The sequence below is a fragment of the Chaetura pelagica genome, unplaced genomic scaffold (genome assembly GCF_000747805.2).
Source record: "Chaetura pelagica isolate M959 unplaced genomic scaffold, ChaPel_1.0 scaffold10, whole genome shotgun sequence".
Lineage (NCBI taxonomy): Eukaryota > Metazoa > Chordata > Aves > Apodiformes > Apodidae > Chaetura > Chaetura pelagica.
Window position 1 is genome coordinate 1,241,479 of NW_009952263.1, and position 20,304 is coordinate 1,261,782.

General features: G+C 44.3%; 1 protein-coding gene across 1 annotated transcript in view; it reads right to left on the bottom strand.

Moving 5' to 3' along the window:
• Positions 1 to 10,118, bottom strand: part of GGCT (gamma-glutamylcyclotransferase) — a 19,281-nt gene extending 9,163 nt beyond the window's left edge. The window contains exon 1 of the mRNA XM_010007605.1: positions 10,026 to 10,118. Coding sequence (XP_010005907.1) covers positions 10,026 to 10,118 — 93 coding nt within the window. The remainder of the gene's footprint in view (positions 1 to 10,025) is intronic.
• Between the last annotated feature and the right edge of the window lie 10,186 nt (positions 10,119 to 20,304).

The following is a 20,304-nucleotide window of genomic DNA, read 5'->3' on the forward strand; positions in this document are numbered from 1 at the left end:
CCCACACACACCACCAGGAGACCCTCGGCAGGCATAATTACAAATATAGCCAAATCCATTAAATTAATTTAAATGACTGCGTGAAAGCATTCTGGGAACTCAGACATGAGATACGCGTGTTTTCGGGTGTATGTTAGTCGGGGTGTCGGGCTGACAGGTCGGAGCCCTGCTGGGGAGGAGAATCCCCAGCGCTGCAGTAGGGAGGGCCTGCTCAGTGGTGGTTGTTACCGGGTCTGGGCCGCGGGATCCTGGCCCGGCCTCCCGCTTCGGGGAGCAGTGTCGGAAAGGAAGGGGGTTTGGCGGCTCCGCGTTCCCGGGAGCGCGGGGGTCACGGCGGGCGGGGGCCTGGAGCGAGGGGCGACCAGCCAGAGGGATGGGGCCTCCTTGGGAAGGCAGCCGTGGTACAGGCCCCAGACGTCCTCGCAAGCTTCCCTGTTTATGGTGAGGGTGAGGGTTGGGTTGGAGTTAGGCTTTTCTCAGTGATGACCAGTGATAGGACAAGGGGCAATGGGTGTAAATTGGAGCATAGGAGGTTCAAGGTGAATATCTGAAAACATTTTTTTACTGTGAGAGTGACAGAGCACTGGAACAGACTGCCCAGGGAGGCTGTGGAGTCTCCTTCCCTGGAGACATTCAAAATCCACCTGGATGAGTTCCTGTGTGATGTACTCTAGGTGACCCTGCTCTGGCAGGGGGGGTGGACTAGATGATCTCTCGAGGTCCCTTCCAACCCCTAGGATTCTGTGATTCTATGATGATTCTATGATTCTATGGTATGGAATCCTTGGGTTGGCCAGCTGGGATCAGCTGCCCTGGGGGCTTCACCCCTCCTGCCCCCCTGCATGGGCAGGGTTCAGAGCTGCCCCTCGCCCTGCTCGCTGCAGAAACCCAGGCAGGCAGAACTGCAAGAGCACGGGGGCATTTCCTCTCTCTCTCCCATGAGCAGTGGGACAGGAGGAGGCCTTGCCACTGGCTACCCCTGAGCATGACCTGATGAAGCAACGTGTACATGGGTACATGTGACACAGCCAACACAGCACAGCAAAACGCCCACGGAGGGTTGTAATGAACAGTCCTGTAGCAATGAATGGTGAGGCACCCTTCATGAGTGCTGTTATAGCAGCCCCCAGCCCATGTCAAGCCCTGAGCAGAGCAGCCAGTGCAGGATGCAGTGTGGCATCCCTGGCAGGCAGTGCCCAGGCTCGGGGCACCTCCTCCTCTGGCAACAGAGAGGGCAAAGCAGCGAGTGGGAGAGCCCGAGCAGCTCCCTTCTCTCATGACATGTGCAGCACTCCCTTTGAATCCCTGCTCCAGTGAAGGGCAAACTCAGATTCATCATAAAGTGTTGCTCTGACCCTTCAGAACTGGCAGTTTTCTTTTAGAGTTGTTTTTGGGTTTGTTTTGTGTTTTTTGGTTTTTTTTTACATAGGAATAAATACTTTAGGGCAAAAGGGAATTGTTGTGTTCACTTCCTACACTGGTCTGAGGATCATACAGCAAGACTTCCTCAACCTTACTCCTTTCAACAGCAAGTAGCTGAACCTAAAATTCAAAATTCTGCTTCTGGTATCTGCTTTTAGTCACAGAATTTCCTTGATTGGAAAATACCTTACAGGTGATGGAGTCCAACTGTTAACATAACACTGACAAGTCCTTAACTAAACCAAATCCCTAAGTACTATGTCTCTAAATCTATGACTCTTAAATCCCTTGAGAGATGGTGACTCCACCACTGCCCTGGGCAGCCTGTTCCAATACTTGACAGCCCTTTCAGTGAAGAAATTCTAATCTAGTCGAAAATCTAATCTAGTCCCCTTCCCTTAAGGAAGTGCAAAGTCCATGAGGAGTTCCAGCAGCTTTAGGACCATTGGCTGCTGGCAACCAGAGGTGACAGAAAGCAAGAGCTTTCAGAGGTAACTAACTTTCTGCCACTTTCAAGCAAACAGGCAGAGAAGACTGTGAGGTGGTAGGGGTCCCACAGGAGTGGTATCCAGAGGGCCCCTGGGTTTTGTTTAAAGCTCACAGCTTCGTGTACCCCAAAATCAGGCAGTCCCAGGAACCAAGCCTGCTGAAGGGCAGGTTTTCCAGGCACTGGTTCGTGCTAAACTGACCGTTTGGGTTTGCTGTGAGCCAAGCCTGATGTTTCTTTGTAAACAGAAGAAATCTGATGTAGGAATTGGAATGAAGCACGTAGCAGTTGTTACCTTTTCGTCTCAAAACAACCCTCTTCTAGAAAAAATCCCCAACCAGCCTTTCATAATCTTTTGTACATTATTGAAACTTTGGACATTCTGCCCCCAAAATGCCATTTTTTCTCAACACTCAGAGTTTCAACAACAATTCTGATTGTTTTTCATTCAGAAAGCATGTATATTTTGAGCAAGGAGAAACTTCTATATTTCTTGCTGTTAAAATTGAGACTTAAATGTTTTGAAGTCAGATTGACAAACGAGGAGACTGAATCCCTCTTCTCATAGCTGGGTTTGTGTATGTGAAAGCCTTCATTAGCAAAACTACAGTAAAACTTAAGGGGTGAGAATTAATTTAAAAGACTGCCACTTGCAATTCTAAATATTTAATCAGTCAAAAAGGCATTTTCAAATTAAAATGTCTTGAGGTACTGAATACCAAGCCTGTTCTGTGACCAAGCAGAGTCTCCAGAGAAGCAAACTTCAGAGCATCTCCGGGCAGCCTGTTCCACAGCTCCACAACCCTCACAGTAGTTTTTCCTCATGTTGAGGTGGAGCTTCCTGTGTTCTAGTTTGCATCCATTGCCCCTTGTCCTATCACAGGGCACGACTATAAAGAGACTGGCCCCTCCTTCTTGACACCCAGCCTTCAGATATTTATAGACATTAAGAAGATCCCTCTAAGTCAAGTCTTCTCTAGATTAAACAGTTCCAGGTCTCTCAGCCTTTCCTCATAAGGCAGATGTTCCAGTCCCTTAATCAGTCTCGTAGCCTCTGTTGGACTCTCTCAAGTAAATCCCTGTCCCTCTTGAACTGAGGAGCCCAGAACTGGACACAATCCTCCAGATGTGGTCTCAGATAATGCTAATTCAAATGCTATTGAAGTAAAACGTAGGATGTATGGTGTTTAATTTTAAATTGAACTGAGTCAATCAATTTGCACTTCTGAAGCCCATTTCTTCCTCAGCATGGCCCACAGCAATTTAGAAACAGCACTCTGAGCCTCTCAAGTATTCATGAAGGCAACAGACATGAGAGCTGGATTGAAAGGGCCAACACTGATGATGTGGGTCAGTGTCACAGTAAGCTTTAGTTTTGAACTATCTGGAAAAGATAAACCTCTGCTCCCAATGGCTTTTATTAAGCCTTTTTAAAAAAAATATTACTAAAACCTTTATTAAAAATACAACTTATAGAGCACCCAAAGTGCCCTGTGTGCTCTGTGCCAGCGGATGGTCAGATGGCCAATATCTACTGCAGAGCACTGAGCAGCTCATAGAAATGGGGCCTCCTGAGTATGCAGAGAGCACAAAGCATACTTTAAAGAGGGAATGTTAACTCTGAAGCCTACTGTCAGGAAAAAAAATAGGTTTTAATTGCTAATCCAAAGACAGAAAGGCCAGTGTTGGTGCTCATTAGGAATGAGCCTCTGCATGGTTTCATAGCACCGTGGGGTGGCACAGCTTAGATGCTCTTTGTTTTCATACTCTCAGGCCTGAGATGTAGGAAAAATACTTCTGCCATGAGCCATAAGAGGGAAAGAAAGCCCCAGGGAGGTCTGCTGAGGCAGGAAGGCTGCAGGTATGGCCCTTGGAGGGGCCTGAGCCAGGATCTCTCTGGTGCTCTTGGTGCAGTGTGGTCAGTCTGATGGTGCAGCACGGGAGGGAAGTGAATCTGGTCTGGAGGGAAAGCTTTTCAAGCCTTTCTGCTGATGGACATCCAAATCATGGACAAATGGCATTATGGGCCTAGGGAGCTACCCTGGCCATATTTTTCTGTGCAAAATATTTTTCCTGTAGCAATTTAAGTAGAAACCTGCAGGGTTTTGGCGACACTACTGGTTTTCATACTTTTGCTGGTTCATGACCTTTTCAGGTGACAGTTAACTGTCCTGGAGAGGAGGGTGTTAAATGAAACCATGTGTTTTTTTCAAGTGAAATTAGTTGTGGAGTTGCAGGCTATCTCCAGAGCAGCTGACGTGAGACCTGTGTTAACCTGTCTGAAGCCCCAAACAATTTGGAGGCATTGTTTCCCCTGGGATGTATAGCTACAAAACCCACGCAGAGTAAGCAGTCAGGAGTACACCTCCTGTTTGGGAGCTTCCCAAACATGGGGGAAAGCTCTCGATAGCCACAGCAATTTGTGCATTGTCCGTGGAGGTGGGCAAGAGGGTTATTTATGCAAAGAAAGCAGGAATTTGTTTCCATCAGGTTTTTACCTTGAGATGCAATATATTCCTGAGCACATTTTTCTTCGTTTTTTAGGGGGAAAAAAAAAAAAAAGGAAATTTGGTAAAAATAAGATGTAGTGGGATAAGTTAAACCTGCTGAAATGTCTGCCAATCACTCAGTGTGCCTCCCCATCACTCTCTCTCCACCCCACAGTTGTCACTGCATGAGCTTTAATTAATATTGAAGAAGAAGAAAAAAGAGAACCTGGAGGAATAATAAGGGTAGCTGATGCAAATGAATCACAAGTGCAGTCCTCCCCACAGCTTTTCTCTCCTCCCTGAGCAGCTCTAGTAGGATGTGCTCTGCAATTAGTATTTCATTGAAATGATACCTTTTTTGCTGCACGATGGTTACAGCTGGTGGTGGCTTCTTAATACAGTGGATCAGGTCCAGGGGTCTGCAGAGTTTTCATGTTCATGCAAATGCATTCAAAGGATTTTACAATGTCTCATGGTGTTGCAGGGCTTGTTCTTTCCCTGCAAAACAAGGACAATGATGTCCTGTAGAAATTCAGCCTCTTTTCCTTCCCCTGCCTGATAGAAAAAGCCACTGGCCCGTAGGGCTCATAACCCCTCTGACCGGGAGGAACATCATTCCTTGTTCATTTTACAGTTCTGGTTTTGCATGTTTCTGCAACTTGCATGTGCAGTTGTTCTGGAGACATAAGCTGTTAGAGTGGCTGTGTCTGTGCATGTAAATACCTGCCTTTTTTTTTTTGGCTCTGGCCAATGCCAAAGTGAGTCCTGAGCCCTTCCTGAGCTCTCCCTGGCTGCTGCCCACTCAGCGCAGTCCTGAGATGTCTCTGCATGGTGTGTCCTCTTTGAAGTTGGAGGAGGTGGCAAAGGGAAAGGAGAGCCATGTGAATCCCTCCTCCAGATCAGGTATTGGAAAGAGGAGGGTGTGTATCTATGCCTTGCTTTTGCTTGTACCTGCTAGAGCCCAGGTCTGTACAGGCAGACTGTGAACGGCTTCTTGCTGCCTGAGCTCCTTTTAACTTTTGGAGGGGCAAAATCTGGGGGATCTATTACAAAAAAATAAAATATAAAATGCATGAAGTCTGGACACATGAAAAGTGGGATAAAGCTTTTGCAAACAGATCCCCATGCATGCAGTCCCAGCATGCAGCTGGCCTCGGTCACTTTGGCTTGCAAGGGAATCTGCTCTGCTCACAAACCTGCAGGTACTTGCAAGCATGATTTCAGCAACTGGTTTGAAAATCTTGCCAAATGTTGCATCAGTTTTCATAGGAGGAATGCTGGGTTGTACTGCACAGGCTGTACCTGGGGCCCAGGTTTTTTATTGTATATGAGTGGACAGTGGGAACAGCTTAATGTTGAATTTCTGCTCATCTTTGTAAAAGTAAATAAAAAATCTGGCTTCTTCTTTATGACCTAGTGTTTTACTTTTCTCACTGTAAAGCTCTTCTGAATGATAACAATTCTCTGGTGATACAAAGCAAGTGGCTACAGGAAATTTTGTCTAAAGAGTTTTCTTCATTACTGGGATCTCTTAGTTTTGTGTGTCAAGAGAATTTTGTCAGTGAGACATTTCCGTGGTTTGTTGCTTCAGGGAGCCTTGACATCTCCCCCAACAGAAGTGATCCTTCTTTCAGAGGACCAGTTATCATTGCTGTCCTCCTCTGGTGGGGACACATGTCTAACCAAACAACTTGGAGGTTGTCTCTCCAGGCTGTCCAGCACCTGAGTATTTTTTTTACCCATGGATGTTGTGACTATTGAATGTAGACTGGAGATGAAAGGGATGTATCCTGCTGCCCTTAGACAGCCCTGCTATTTAATGTCAATTTACAATTTATTTCTGATTTTTTGTTAATATTGTTATTTAAAGTTTAATGTTAATTTGCTTTCTCCCTATCCTTCTACCTTCTGTAGGCTGGGAGCACTCTTGTTTTTTTTCTTCCTTTTGTTCTCTTTCAGCACAGGAGAGCTATGAAATGAATGCAGTTCTGGATGGCATTTTCCAGCCCTTTGTTAACCCTATAGCTTTACATTTGAGTCCTGCAGTGTATTTCACACAAAGGAGGTTGGTGCCTCTTCTTTTGCCCTGCTGTGTCTGTAACCATTTCTGTGCTGCTGACCATTAGCCCTCAGCAGATACCTCCTGGCTCCAGCCACGGAGCAAGAACGTGCCTTGTAGAGATGTGCTTTCCCAGAAGCAGAACAGTTGCCTGTCTTGACCTCTGAGGGCAGCTTTTGCCTGGGAGGTGTTGGGATGGAGAAAGGTGGTGGCATTTCCCCGTTTGCATCTGCTGTGGAAGAAGCATGTGACATGGAGGTCAAAATAGGCCCTTGTTGTACCACTCCTCCTACTTCTGCACAGACCTTGCAAAACATGGTACAAGTCCTCACTGAGTGGTTTTGGGCAGAAACATTTTAGCAATTACTGGTGAATTTAATTCAGTCCTTCAACCAGGCTGCTGGCCTGTGTGGATGTTTTTGCTGTGAAACAGCAGTGGTGCTTTTTTTCCCGCTTGTTTTAAACCCGTTTCAACATGACATAAGCTAAACCAGAAAAATCCCTGTGTCAGAAGAAGAGACTGACCCTCAGCATTGCACTGGTGTGACGACAGCAGTCTGAGCTTGGGCTGTGGCTTACCATGGCTCTGCTCTTCTGTGTGAGCAGATCTCTGACCCAGCAGCAAGACCTGTCCAGCTCAGCTGCATGGTACTTGACTGGGGTTAGGGGATTGGCAATGTTTTCCTTGATCCAGCCATATGAAACAAAATGAGGAGGGGACTAGAGCAGGCTGAGGGTGAGCTCTGCATCTCCAGAGAAGATGGACCAAGAATATTAATGCTCCTCTGCCATCTGTGGGCAGATCTCAAGGACAAACAAGAAAGAATAAATCCTTTGTCCCTCAAAGCTGTTTTTCTTTCCATCTTGCACTCCTATGTGGTTGTCTTTGAATGACCGTATTCTTAGCACTTGTTCCCAGTGATGGAACACTCTGCCTAGCATCTCTCTCCCTTCTTTTACCTCTTTCTTTTACAGCCTCTGCCATTGCAGGGATGCAACTCTTGGAGCAGGACAGGAGGAAAAACTTGGAGGGAAGGATGTTAGTACTTCTTTGCTTTCTTCACCAGGAGAACCTTCCAGGATACATCAGAGATGCACGTACTATCATATTTCTGATACCTCAGGGGTCACTTGGGTAAAAAAGCCAGAGAAGCCATCTACAGGCTGTACCTGCAGATCCTACTCTTCATTAAAATTGATGGCAGTGCTCACATAAAATCACCATTTCTTGGGTTTCTGCCTGTGCTGGTGCAATGCCAAACAGGCAGATTTCCCTCCCTGAGTGTAGTTGTGTTGCCCAGGAAGCTGAGCCTGCCACATAGAAAAGCCAGCCCTGGTGACCTTTGCTCTGTGGCAGTTATTGCTTCATCTTTGCTGTCATCATCTCTCTGCGGAACAACAGCTGTAGGAAGTTTGGGAAGTTGGATGTTGTTTTCATGCAGCCCCAGACTTCGCAGCCTCTTTTCCTAGGGAAGCACAGGTTGTGCTATCACATTGTGTGCCTGGAAAGACTGTATTTTCCTGTGAATTTCAGGAAAGGGGCAGCTGGGCAACAGCAACAACAAAAAAGTCTCAAACAGGGAAAGGCAGAAGTTTGAGTACATCTGCTTTTTGACAGCAAATACCCTGCCCAGGAGAGAAACAGAGGCCCAGCTGCTGAAAAACTTCCAATAAGAGTTTTTTTTGTCAGAAGTAAGAGGACAGAAAACCCTTCAGTCTCTGATCTCTAATGAAGCACTCACACTCCAGCCATACAAAAACCACTCAGCAGCAAGATCTGAATTCAATGAAAACAGGCTGCCTTAGGTTCATTGCTTTGTGTGGGCTTGTTTTTCTGTTTGTCTCTCAGACAGAGCCCTTCTGCATCAAAAATTCAGCTTGCCAGACAAGTCAGTGATGTGAGGAGCACCCCTGGCAGAAGTTCTGCCTCAGAGCACATTTATTATTCACAGGGGTTGCAGAGTGCAGGGAATTACAGAAGTCGTGTCCTGCAGAGGCACAAAATGTTTGAGACAGACAGGGGAATAACAAGATTTTATTCCAAGGCACATGTGGCCCTGAGCATCTCTAGGGATGCACATTTGGTAGCTGATTGGAACCAGGCTTGTTTTATCTCTGCCCATATAGGAAGCTCTGATTTTATTTTATTTTGTTTTCTTAAGCAACCAAGAAATAAATAATACATATTTTCAACAAGCTAGGACAGGTCCTCGTTCCTTCCTCCCTTCCTTCCTACTCCCAGGAGCCTAATTATGTGGGTAGGGAGGCTCATGCAGTGGATGTGCTGCAACAACAAACCGTGGCTTGGCACTACTTGCGTAACGAAGGGTGTCAAAAAATCACCAGACTGTTTTGGTTGGAAATTACCTTGAAGATCCTCAAGTCCGTTTGTTAACTTAAGACTGCCAAGCCCACCGCTGCGCCCTGTCCCTTAGCAGCACATCTATAGCTCTTTGAAACACCCCAGGGATGGTGACCCAACCACTTCCCTGGGCACCCTGTTCCAATGCCTGACAACCCTTTTCTGTGAAGAAATTTTTCTTAATATCCACCAATCTAAACTTCCCTGGTGCAACTCGAGGCCATTTCTTCTCCTATTGCTTGTGACTCGGTAAAAGAGACTGACACCTCCCTGCAGGCTCCTTTCAGGTAGCTGTAGAGGGCAATGAGGTCTCCCCTCAGCCTCCTTTTCTCCAGACTAAGCAACCCCAGTTCCCTCAGACGCTCCTTGTAAGACACGTTCTCCAGACCCTTCAGTGGCTTCGTTGCAGTTGTCACTGATCTAGTCAATGCGGATGCTTTATGCAAAGTACTCCCTTGTCATTTGCGCTGTGCCGAGCATTCAAAAAAAATAGCAATAAAAAAATCAGCTTGTGGCTACTGCGAGGGGGACGTGGCCACCAGGTGCCACTCTTGCTCCACGGGGAATACAAGGCAGCTCTAACGTGGGGTATAGTGTGAGGAAGCCAAAAGAGACAGTCATCAATCATCCATCTCTGGATTATCCTACAGGGTATACCGTGTTCAGCAGCCTCTCCCTGCCCTCCGGGAAGGGGGACACTGGAAACCCCCCTGCGCTGGAAAGCCATGGGTGCTGCTCCCTCAGCCTAAGTTTCAGTTTGCCAGCAGCGTTCTTGCACAGGGAGGGAAGGGTGTAGTTGGAAAGCTTCTGCTTGGGAAGGTTGTGGCCTCTTTTACCATTTCCTCATGCTGCTGCACATGGGAAGAGTTGGTACTTCCTCCAGCCCACGTCCCTTCTGGGAGGGATGAGCATCCTATGGTGTTGCTGAGCACTGTACAGAGATTTTGCAGTTGCTTTAAGCACTTACAGTTACCCACTCAGTTTTGGCCATGGAATTCAAGCCTAAGGTTTCCACAACGTAGCCTCCCTGTTTTGCTCATCTTCTGGGCACAGTCTTCTGTGTCCTAGGGAACAGGGTGCTGGAATGTCCTGGTCCTCCTGTTCGCTTGTGAGTGAAATCAATCCATTCTGGAGCCACTGACAGAGTCTTTGGGGTCCCACAAACCAAACACTTGGGTTCTCATGGCGGGAAGCTGGCCTTCCTACCTGCTTGACACCCTGGGAGTTGCCCTGAGGGCTGACGGGGTTGCCAGTGGCCCCAGGGGACAGCTCACAATATGGTGCCACAACGACTCGCATTTTTCAAGATGAAGAGGGTGGGAAGGTACAATTTGCACCTCCACTCCTCATTTTCTGATCTTGGTGATCTGGGCTGATGTTTGAGTGCGGCAGTGTTTGAGAAGCAAAGGGCTTCCAGACCTCTTAGCTTCAGGTGTGCAACGTGCGCTTCTCACATCACAGTAAATTACATCAATAAGCTCATTTTTTCCTCTGCTTCTGCTTGCCTTGCTCTCCCTTTTCACAACCCTCCATTCTGTCCTGCCCTTAAATGACTCGTCAGTCTTGGTTTTTTTTTGATGTAGCCTATAACATCCTGCTTGAGTTCTCTATTTAGATCTCTTTCCATTCGAGTTCCCCATGGACTAAACAAACCTGACATTGCCAACCTCTGCTTCAGATGAATGCCCTTCTTGTCTACTGATTTATCCTTTATGTTGTTTACCTTTTCTTTTCCTAGATCATGAATAAAGATGTTAAATACAAGGTCACTGGGGGCTGCTGATTTCCAGACCCTGGAGCTAGTGATATTTCAAGACCAATTCCATGATGTGATTATATTTCACTAACTGGGTTTTCTCAGGGAAATAATTTGTCACAGAACAGCAGGCTCCAGCTTCCTGTAACCCTCTTAAATCATTCCCATCATATTGCAGAAGACTTATTTAATATCTTCTGCTGTAATTGCTTGCTTGAAGAGGCCTTCCTGGTGTATTGAGTAGCAATTGTTTTTTTTCAACAGATTTCCATTTTAAAACACAAGAACCAAAAAAACCCAAAAAACAACAACAAAGAAACTCCCAAACAAATCCAGATTTCCTGAAATAATGATGAAATTAATAGTATGTGAAAAATATAAGCTTTGTATTGATGCTGACCAGCTTTTTGGCGTTATTCAAAGTGGTGAATGAGGACCCTTACATAGGTCTGATAGGGATGTACAACATTTGCCAGGGTGGAGAGTGGGCAATGCAACACCATTACTTGAATGCAGGGTGGAGACTTTTGCAAGAGTGTTTTCACGTCCCTGTTCTTTCTGACAAGCTCCCTGGAGAAAGTGGATCAGCTGATCTGCAGAACTAAATTTAATCTGCTGTCTTATGATTCACATGCATGTCCTGCAGAACTTACGCTTCTGTCAGCATAGAATGATGTGTTTCTTAATATCCAAGTGGTATTTCCTGAGGAAAAAGAAGCAGAGTCTCATTAAGTTCAAAGCACTTGAGATCCTGCTTCAAATCTGATATGAAGAATTCATGGCAGTGCAGGGGATAGGAAAAAATGTTGTGCCCATGCAAACTATGTCCAGCTGTTTGTATAAGGCTGAGAAGTTGCTGCTCTTTCTAAAATTGCTGTATTTTGTTGGATTTGGAGGCAGCTGCACAGCTGTGCCAATGATAAGGACCCTACTCTCTGGCAGGTTTTGGTTAGTTAGAACACTTCACTCTTGAGTAAACACTTTCTTTTTTTGTGTCTAGTGTCAAAATCCTTCCACAGGCCAGCCTACTGGCATGTTTCAGTATAGAGAACAGTAGTCTTTAGATTTATCTGCACCTGTATACGGCTCTACCTGTTCTGCAGAACAAGGCCTTACTGCAGTGATAAACAGATCAGTGAGTTTAACACACAAAGATATTGCTAGAATAATCACAGTGGCTGATCAGAATATGCACCTTGTTTTCCATTTTCCTCCTTAGTCGATAGAAGTGTGCTTGTGCAAACAAGAAAGCAAGGATGTCTGATTATTTTTTGGGTTTGTTAGAAGTGTATTTTCTTGTCCACGCAAAAATCCAGCTGGAATCACATTACAGGGAAAAAACCAACAACCTGTGACTGTAACTCTAGAAAGGACCAACAGGGACTGTCTGCAAAAAAACCCCAAAAAACCAAACACCAAAAAACCCCCTGCTGCATTTAAGTGACCAGCAGTACATCCAATGATGCCTCAGTCTACTTGTTTGAATGCCTTTCCTAAAGCAGATTTTCCCCTCAGACTAGTATGAATTAATGCAGTCATTGTCCTTTGCTCTCTTGAGGGTTATACCTATTCCTAGAGCTGATTTAAATTAGTTGTCCCAGCTAATTAAAGCATCTTAATTAATGGAAAAAATACAGAGTCCTTACCAGGCACTGCTTGGCTGGAACGCAGACTAAAATACCAGATTTTTTTTCTCATGCTTTAAATGGCTTGCTAATAAGAAAATGTTTTTACAACCTAACTCTCAAGAGGATAAAGTTGTTTTCCCACAGTCATAACCCGAATCTGGTTTGTTACCCCATTGCCACTTAAACTTCCACTGAAGGTAGGGTGTTGTTACCTGAGGAAAGGCTGTTTTTGCATGGGGTGGCTCCTGGAGGAAGCACAAGCTGGGGTAAAGCAGTATTACTCCCTTCCCTGCAAGAGAAGCAAGAGGATGACACACTGAAAGCAGTTGGCATTTTCCCCTTCTGTCCTCCCAGCCCTGTGGTGATACTTTGGGTCAAAGACAGCAAAGGGGAGGACAGGGGCAAGCCATGGCCCTCCGCTGCTCAAACACCTGCTCTGGGCACAGGGTATGAAGGGGTGCCACCAAAATAAATCCCACACGAGCCCCTCAGTTTGCATGGGCCAGGAGGCTGGAGACACAAGCTGACTTTACACCAGGACTTTCATACTTGCCTCCTTGAGGAGACAATATTCTTGTCTTGCTGTTTTCAGATTCACGAGGTGAACATGAGAATTGTATCTGGTCAGTGAGCTTCCTTCTCTTCAGGTTTCCTAGGGGTGTCTCTGTTTCTGAACGTCTGGTGCTTGCTGCTTCTCTGCTGCTCAGAGACATCTGGGTCCTGACAAAAGTGGGTTTGAGCAGAGATGGATGTGAACATTGAAGGCCCCCAGGATCTCCCTCTGAACACCAACAGCAAAAAAGGGAAGTGTTTTACAAGCACTCACCAGTCTGATGACTATGTTGATGCACAGTTTTTAGAGGGCACAATAAAATAAGCAAAGTAATTTAACTCTCCAGTTTAATTAGCTCAGAATTTAATTACCCTTGCAACTGAGGAAAAAGACCAGAGTCTGTTTCTAATTTAAGCTGTAAATTTCTCACTGCATGTCCTGGAACACCAAGTAAGTGAGTCTATGTACCCTTTACCTCTCAAATGAATGACCTGACCATCCTTTTAGTTCTCCATTCCACCAGTGATCATAGCAATCCACTGTATCATTTAAAACAATCAGTACTTAAGTAAGTGTGATGGTGAAGCCCCTTAGTCCTGTTCAGCTCTACCAGCAAAGCATTGCTCAAGAATCAGGAAAGCATCAAGATGCCATTGCACCATCTTCTGCTACAGCTTAAAGATGATCCTGCAATGGTGTGGTGTGGCCATTTGTGATAAAAGTCTAATAAAACTAAGCAGTTACAATAACTAACTTGTGGGCTTGTGGGCCGGTAGGGGAAGAATGGATGACCACAAAAAAACAGAGAGCATGTAAAAATAATGCTAAGTGGACACTAAACCAAGGAGGAACAGATGCCCCTGCCCACACACACATATTGGGCAGACACTTCCCAACAAAAAACTTGGGACACTGGTGACTCACTTCAAACCTTCCCTCTTAAGAGTGGCACCACTGACCTTAGGACCCAGCAGGCCATGGAAAGGGTTACCATTAGCACCAGAGAAAGGACTGAATACCAGCAAATCTGTCTATAACAATTTTAACTAAAGAATTAATCATAGTGAACAATAATTGGATAAATCGATCTGTCTGTGTTAGTATTATTGTAATTGGAATAATGATATCTCTAGTCAGTATAGTGAAGATTTTTTCTGCAAGGTTTTATGCCATATGCATGGCATGTAGCACAGCACTGTCTTATGAGCCCTACTCCAGAAACACAGATAAAGATACCCAATGCCCACAGGAATATATATATATATCTATATGAAGAACATATGTATAGATCCAAGTATGTACGTGGGTGTATATGTAAGCATATACATGTCTGAGTTATACATGAGCTATTCTCTCATGCTGTTTCCAGTAATAGAGCTTGCATGACCTTCAAAGGGACTATGGATAAGTAAAGACAATGGAGCAACGAACTTTCTCAGCTCTTCCACCCCAAACAACATAGCATTGGCACACAGGGAGTATGGTCTCAAGAGTGGCTCACCTTGACTCCCTCACTCCATGACACACGGATGTTGGGAGTTGCCTTGTCTCCAGTCAAACAGGCACAGCCACCCCAACCCTGTGGATATGGATGGTGGAAGGAGGAACAGTCAGTCTTCTCTTCCTAGGTTCTTCCCAGGAATAGGCAGTCTTCTCCAGATGAAGTGTTAGAAGCTTCTTTTACTACACTGGATTATTTAAACCTGTTCAACTTTGCAGTAAGTTCCCTGGGATTCGTATTTTAAATGCTTCTGTGGTGAGCGTAACAAAATTTGAGGTCATTGCTGCCTTGTTGGATATTGATTTCTGTCCAATGAGGAAGCATTTTAACTGGGTTACAAAGTGTTCTTCCCTAAGATACTTAAAATAGGGCTGAGGAACCATTATGATATAAACTAATAATAAAATTCAGAAATTATTCTGAAATCGCTTAAACATCAACTCTTTGTTATCTTTTCCTGTGGAGCATATTTCTCAATTCTGTTATCACTGAACTGCTGTTAGACAGAAATTTCAGTGAGCCTCAAAACCATAGAAAACTTGGATTATTTTTTCTTTTTTAGAGAAGATTTTGGTCTTGTTGATATTTGAACAGTTAGGGTGTGTGATCAGAGAAATTGCAGGTTTGTATATTTTTACTGCTTCTGTATGGTATGATGTTATTACTCATGATTACTAAGCCAGTCAGGCATGAGAGAATGGATGTTGCAAGCATAGCATGATGCTCCTCTCAAAATTATAAAAAAGTCATAAAATTAAAAGTCATCAGACAGTTGATCTACCTTCTAAAAGTCCCACTGAACCTGTCCATGCAAAATGAGGGCAAAACAGGGGCCTTTCTTCCCCCTTTTAAGTTAATTCCTATTTGATTAGTACTTTTGAGAGAGCCTGAGGTGAGAGGAGTAACCCACAGCATGCACAGTGTGGGCCTTAGCCAAACCCATGGAAATAAATGGGAAAATATCTTAGGAAGTGGACAGAGCTTGGTATTAATCAGAAGCTGCCAAACCTTACGTAGCTGTCTCCGTGCTAATGCGACGTTGTCTCCCATCAAAGTGCCTGTTCTGATTTAAATCTTTTTCTTCCTGGAAAGGGTAGGCTTGTTTTGTAAAGTGCCAGTGGCATGAGATTAGCAGAGACTCCCAAGAGTTTGTGAGAAAATGTTTGGGGATGCTTTTTGTCTCTGAACACTGTCTGGTGCTAAGAGAAGGTCACAGCATTTATGTGAGTACACAAATACAGTTCTGTATGGATGAGAAGTTGTAAAAATAAACAAGCAAAGATCTACAGAACACTCAGTCTGTGTTAGTATTATTGTAATTGCATTAATAACATGTCTAGTCAGTATATGTATTTTTTGTTTGCTTGCTGGAACTGAAGACTGCTGCTGTGCTATGGCAGTTGAGCAGGCAGTGGGGAGCTCTCCTGAGGTCCCAGGAGTACGCAAGGTTCTAGGTGGACCACATGGCTGATGCAAGGGAGAACTGCCTCTTTCCTGGAGGGGCACAGGGTTTCTCAAAATAAACCTGTGATCCATCTGGGGACAGGTCCTGTGCTGGTCTGAAGTAGCTGAGAGCTCTGTTGCTTATTATCAACTGAGAATTTTGTCTAAAACTCTAATGCAAAATGTCTTTCAAGGAGGAATTGCTAGGAACTCCATGACAGCAAATAGCTGCCATTCTCTATTGACCCCTCCCACTACAAGGAGAGTTACTTCTTTTTTTTCTTTGTTGTTTTCCAGTTGTGTTTTCTGATTTTTACTCTTTGCCTTCTGTAGCTTCCTTTGCCCTGCTTATCTTACAGGTTAAAAACAATAAAAAGGGATCTTTAAATAGTATCGGTTCCTCTGTTGTGCTAGTTGACCACTGGAGAGTAGGATCTGCCTCCTTTTTCAAGCTTTTGCATATATTATTCCCAGTACCTGCTGGTATATATAATGGGCAGTGCTCAGTGCTCCCTCAGTTTGTTTTCCTGACTGCAGTTAGGATGGAAGTTAAATCCCCATAAGAGAACTGGCACACTGGAGTCCCTCTCTTCCCTGCCAAGTGCCAGGTAGATGGATGTGGAGATGAGTTATGGCAACTGGGATCTAAAAAGCACAGAGAGGAAGAACTAGAGTAGGGGAACAAAAGCATGGGATACTTATCTTTTCCCATGGCCTGCAAGTAAGGATGCAGACAAAGCAGGACTGGTCGTACCCTCCCTCAAATTTTTTGCTCGGAAGTGAATGACAGGTTCCCTGTGTTTCTCAGTGGATCTGAGAGCACTTTTCACCAGGGGAATTAGAGCCCACCTGTGGTTCAGTGCACAACATGGCAGATCTTTCATGTGGGGAACATATCAAGGAAATATTTTTTAATATTTCCCAAATACCTTAGTCTAAATAACATTTAAAAAAAAAAAAGGCAAAAAGCAAGGAAACTACTTGGGAAGAAGCAAAATCTTTGTGTTTGTTAGCTTGGCTCACCATCCTTTCTGTGTTTGGGTCTTCCCACCTCTTGCCTTGAATGTAGTAACCTTTTTTCTCCCCTCTCAATCCCCATCCTGGTAATTCACAATGTAGGCAGTGTTGTGGAAAGCTTGGCTGTATTTTAAGCACAGGAGGAGCTGGGGCTACCATTTAAAAACTTTTAATCTGCCTTCCTAATAGTATGAAATAAACTGTTCTCCTGGGTGTTCATAGCTGCGTCCTCACTGCATATATTCTTCTACTGAAGATCTAGGTATACAAACAAATGCATTCACAAATAATTTCTGGGAATAAATACTTGTAGTGCAAGTATTTGTTGAAAGACAGAATCTTGTTCACTTATTTAAAAGGAGGTGTTTTTTTCCTCTGTGCTCAGAGACCATGTTATCTTGCTTTTCAAGGTGGGACTAGCTGGCAAAACCAGTCTAACCCAGGAGCCTAGACCAAAAGCCCTGGGAAGCAACTGAGGTTTTGCCATAGCTATTTTCTTACCTCCTGTGTCCAGAGAGAACATATCATGATGTCAAGCTTTACTGTCCTTGCTCAGTCAGCAGGTAGGGGTAGAAGTCCATACCCAGCAGAGAATACATGTATCTGCCACCCATTTGTCTCCTGGCAAATTGCACAGCCATCAGTTAGGCCCATGGCTCTCTAGATTGTGCACGGTGGCAGAGAAGTGCCAAAATGTCAGCCACAGATGATGGAGGAGAAAATACTGGGGAGTGAGTCTTAATTCCAGACTGTTTCTGTAAGGGAAGAGCCTTACTTGGTTTCAAGGAGAAGCACCTTCTTCCACTGAGGATGAGTGGGTTGTCCTTCTTTACTGCAAGTGGGTGTCAAAGTCCTTTTTGGGACCTAGCAGAGGAAAATTATCCTTTTAAGTTGAGCAGATGGCAGGTGTTTTGTCATTTTTGCCAATTATAAGGCATGTTATAAGCTCTCTTCTGTGACAGCAGAGACCCAGATCCAGTTCATGACTCCTCCAGTGGGGATTCACAGACACACTTTCCATTTCCCACAACAATGAGGGGACCAACAGGCCATAAGCTGTTGTGAAGGAAGGGCTGGGGGAATATTTTCCATCTCTCCTGTTGAGCTCAGCCCATTTTTGCATTTTCATCATTGTGGCTGTGGACTGATTTAACTTCATTTGGTGCTGAAATAAGCTGAAATGGATTTTTTTTTAAATGAAAATTTGGATGAAAAATACCCATTCCATTGCCAAATTTCATCTTCTAGCAGCAGGCTGATTTTTAAACACATTTCTAGGTAGGGAGGTTTTAAAAAGTCTCTGCAGAAAGCAGAGTCCTAGTCAATAACTACATTTTCAAGATATGGAGAGTCTCAACATGCTATTTGTGTTATGAGGGAAGTGAAGAATACATGAAAATCTTCTTTTGTCTTTCATTTCCAGCCTTAGGATGAGATAATGTATCTTGAAGCAGCCTTAACTATTACTAAAGAAAATCAGTTATATGAATTTGTTGCATGAAGTGATCAGCTCACATTGTTACCTTGATGTATGAAAAAATTCTGCAAAGAAGGAGTGATATTTAATTTTGTCTGTGAAGTTTAGCTTTGTAAAATTTATGACTGCAGAATTCAATTAAAGTTAGTGGAGTTGAGCCAATAGAGAATTTGACCTCACAAGAATAAATAACTCTCATGGTCTCAGTAGACCAGTTTGTTAGTGGGCTGTCAGTTCTTAGAATTCAACTGTATATGCTCTGGGGAACAGGAATAACTGTAAACAACTCTAGCAGAAGCATTTAAAAAAAAATGTTTTCTTTCATGCCTGGATTTTCTGTTTCATTGTGGGGCAAATGTACCCAGTTCTGAATTAGGCAAAATTGCTCTTCTGATTTGGAAAGTGTATTGGAGTGTCTCCAGGTAAGAAGGATGAGATGGGTATTACTTGGAAAAAGAGGGCAAAGGGATGAAATAACTGAGTGCAGCAAATTTCTTGTGTGTTTTCTGTCATTTTAATCTTAGAAATATGAGGTGCTTAATGAAAGCTGCTTCACATAATACCATGTTTCCTTGCCCTTGGCAGCAATGCAGAGGTCATGTGTTCACACAGAACAATTCTTTCATGACCTCTCTGATGTGCTGAGCACAAACACACTTTTCTTTGCCCTGGGCACGCTGTATTTCTTCTATTCCCACTTGTTTCTTCAATAAACATACATATTGTGTCAGCTATAGATAACTGGCCTCATTTCTGAAAGCTCCCTCTCTGTCTGTCTCAGTATAACTCACTGAGGAGCCTGGCAATTCAGGAGAATACTTTTCATTTGCACAGGTCTTAATTCCCTGTATATCACCTTTGGTGACTAGTGGCAGGAAGGTGGACAACCTCTGCAGGCAGACATGACAACAGTCGGTGTAAGGTTTGTTGATTTTTTTCCCAGGTGACAGCAGCAAGCCCCTTTTTGAAAGAGACCAGAATGGAATAACTGTGGTTTTGCTTGAAATGCTTAAATTTTCTCTAATTTTTTGGTTTGCAATGAGGATAAGGTGGCAGTAACAGTTACTTCTCCTGCTAGATTTTTCTTATGACTCTACGCAGGAATGGATGCAATTTCCTCATAAGGTCAAGTTGTTCTAAAGTTTGTGCAGAGTCATGCACATGTATATAAATTAGTGCAAATATGAGTTTTCTATTTCTCAGAATATATAGGCTGGTCTTTAATTCTTCTCGGTTGTTAAATTCTGACCCTGAAAGCCCCTGATTGTTTTCTTATGTGTTTGATTGTCCAAAGGCCTTGGAAAGTTATACCTAGAGTGCACTAAAGGTCTGCTAGGAAAATGAAGGAGTGGCCAGAAGAACCTGCAGGAGGTGGGGCCCGTGGGTCACAGATCAGGTCCAAGGCAAGAACTGACATTCAGACTCCTAAAAAAATATGAAGTTTCAAATTCAGTTATTGGTCAGAAACCTCTGCCTGTAAAAGGGATGCACGTAAACAAGCTGATTAAGAGACAGTTTGGTAGTGAGGAAATTCAGCTTGTGCAGGGAGCCAGTGAAAAGCCTCTGTACCCCATCACACCCCCATTAAGCTCTTCTTTAGCCTGCTGTATGCACCCCATGCAAAGACATTGCAACCACAGCAAAAACCAGATATACCCACTGACATTTTGTCTGTGATGCTCCGAGTCCAGTGTTCTCTGATCAGGCTCTTTCAGGTATTCCACAAGGAGGGGCTCATGTTTAATATCCAATTGACTCCTTTAATCTCTTTGGCCTTACACATGATTTTAATTCAGAAGGGTGATAGCAATGTTCTGAAGGGACAGCATCACATTAGCAATATATAGTGGAATCGCAATACAAGGGGGATTCCTGGTCTCTGCATGCTCCACTGTCGCCATGCTGGGTGTCCCCCTGTCACCCAGCCTGTTTGGTGCTGCACAAATCCTTTGTGGATCAACTTTGCAGTTGGTTTCTAGGGGAGGAGCCTGCAGGCGATTCCCTCTTGGCATGGGTCTTTAGGTTTCCTGAGTGTCCATGCTGATATCTAGGTATGCAGCAGCAAGTTTGAACATCCTTTCTGTTTGGCAACAGAAATGACAAATAGACT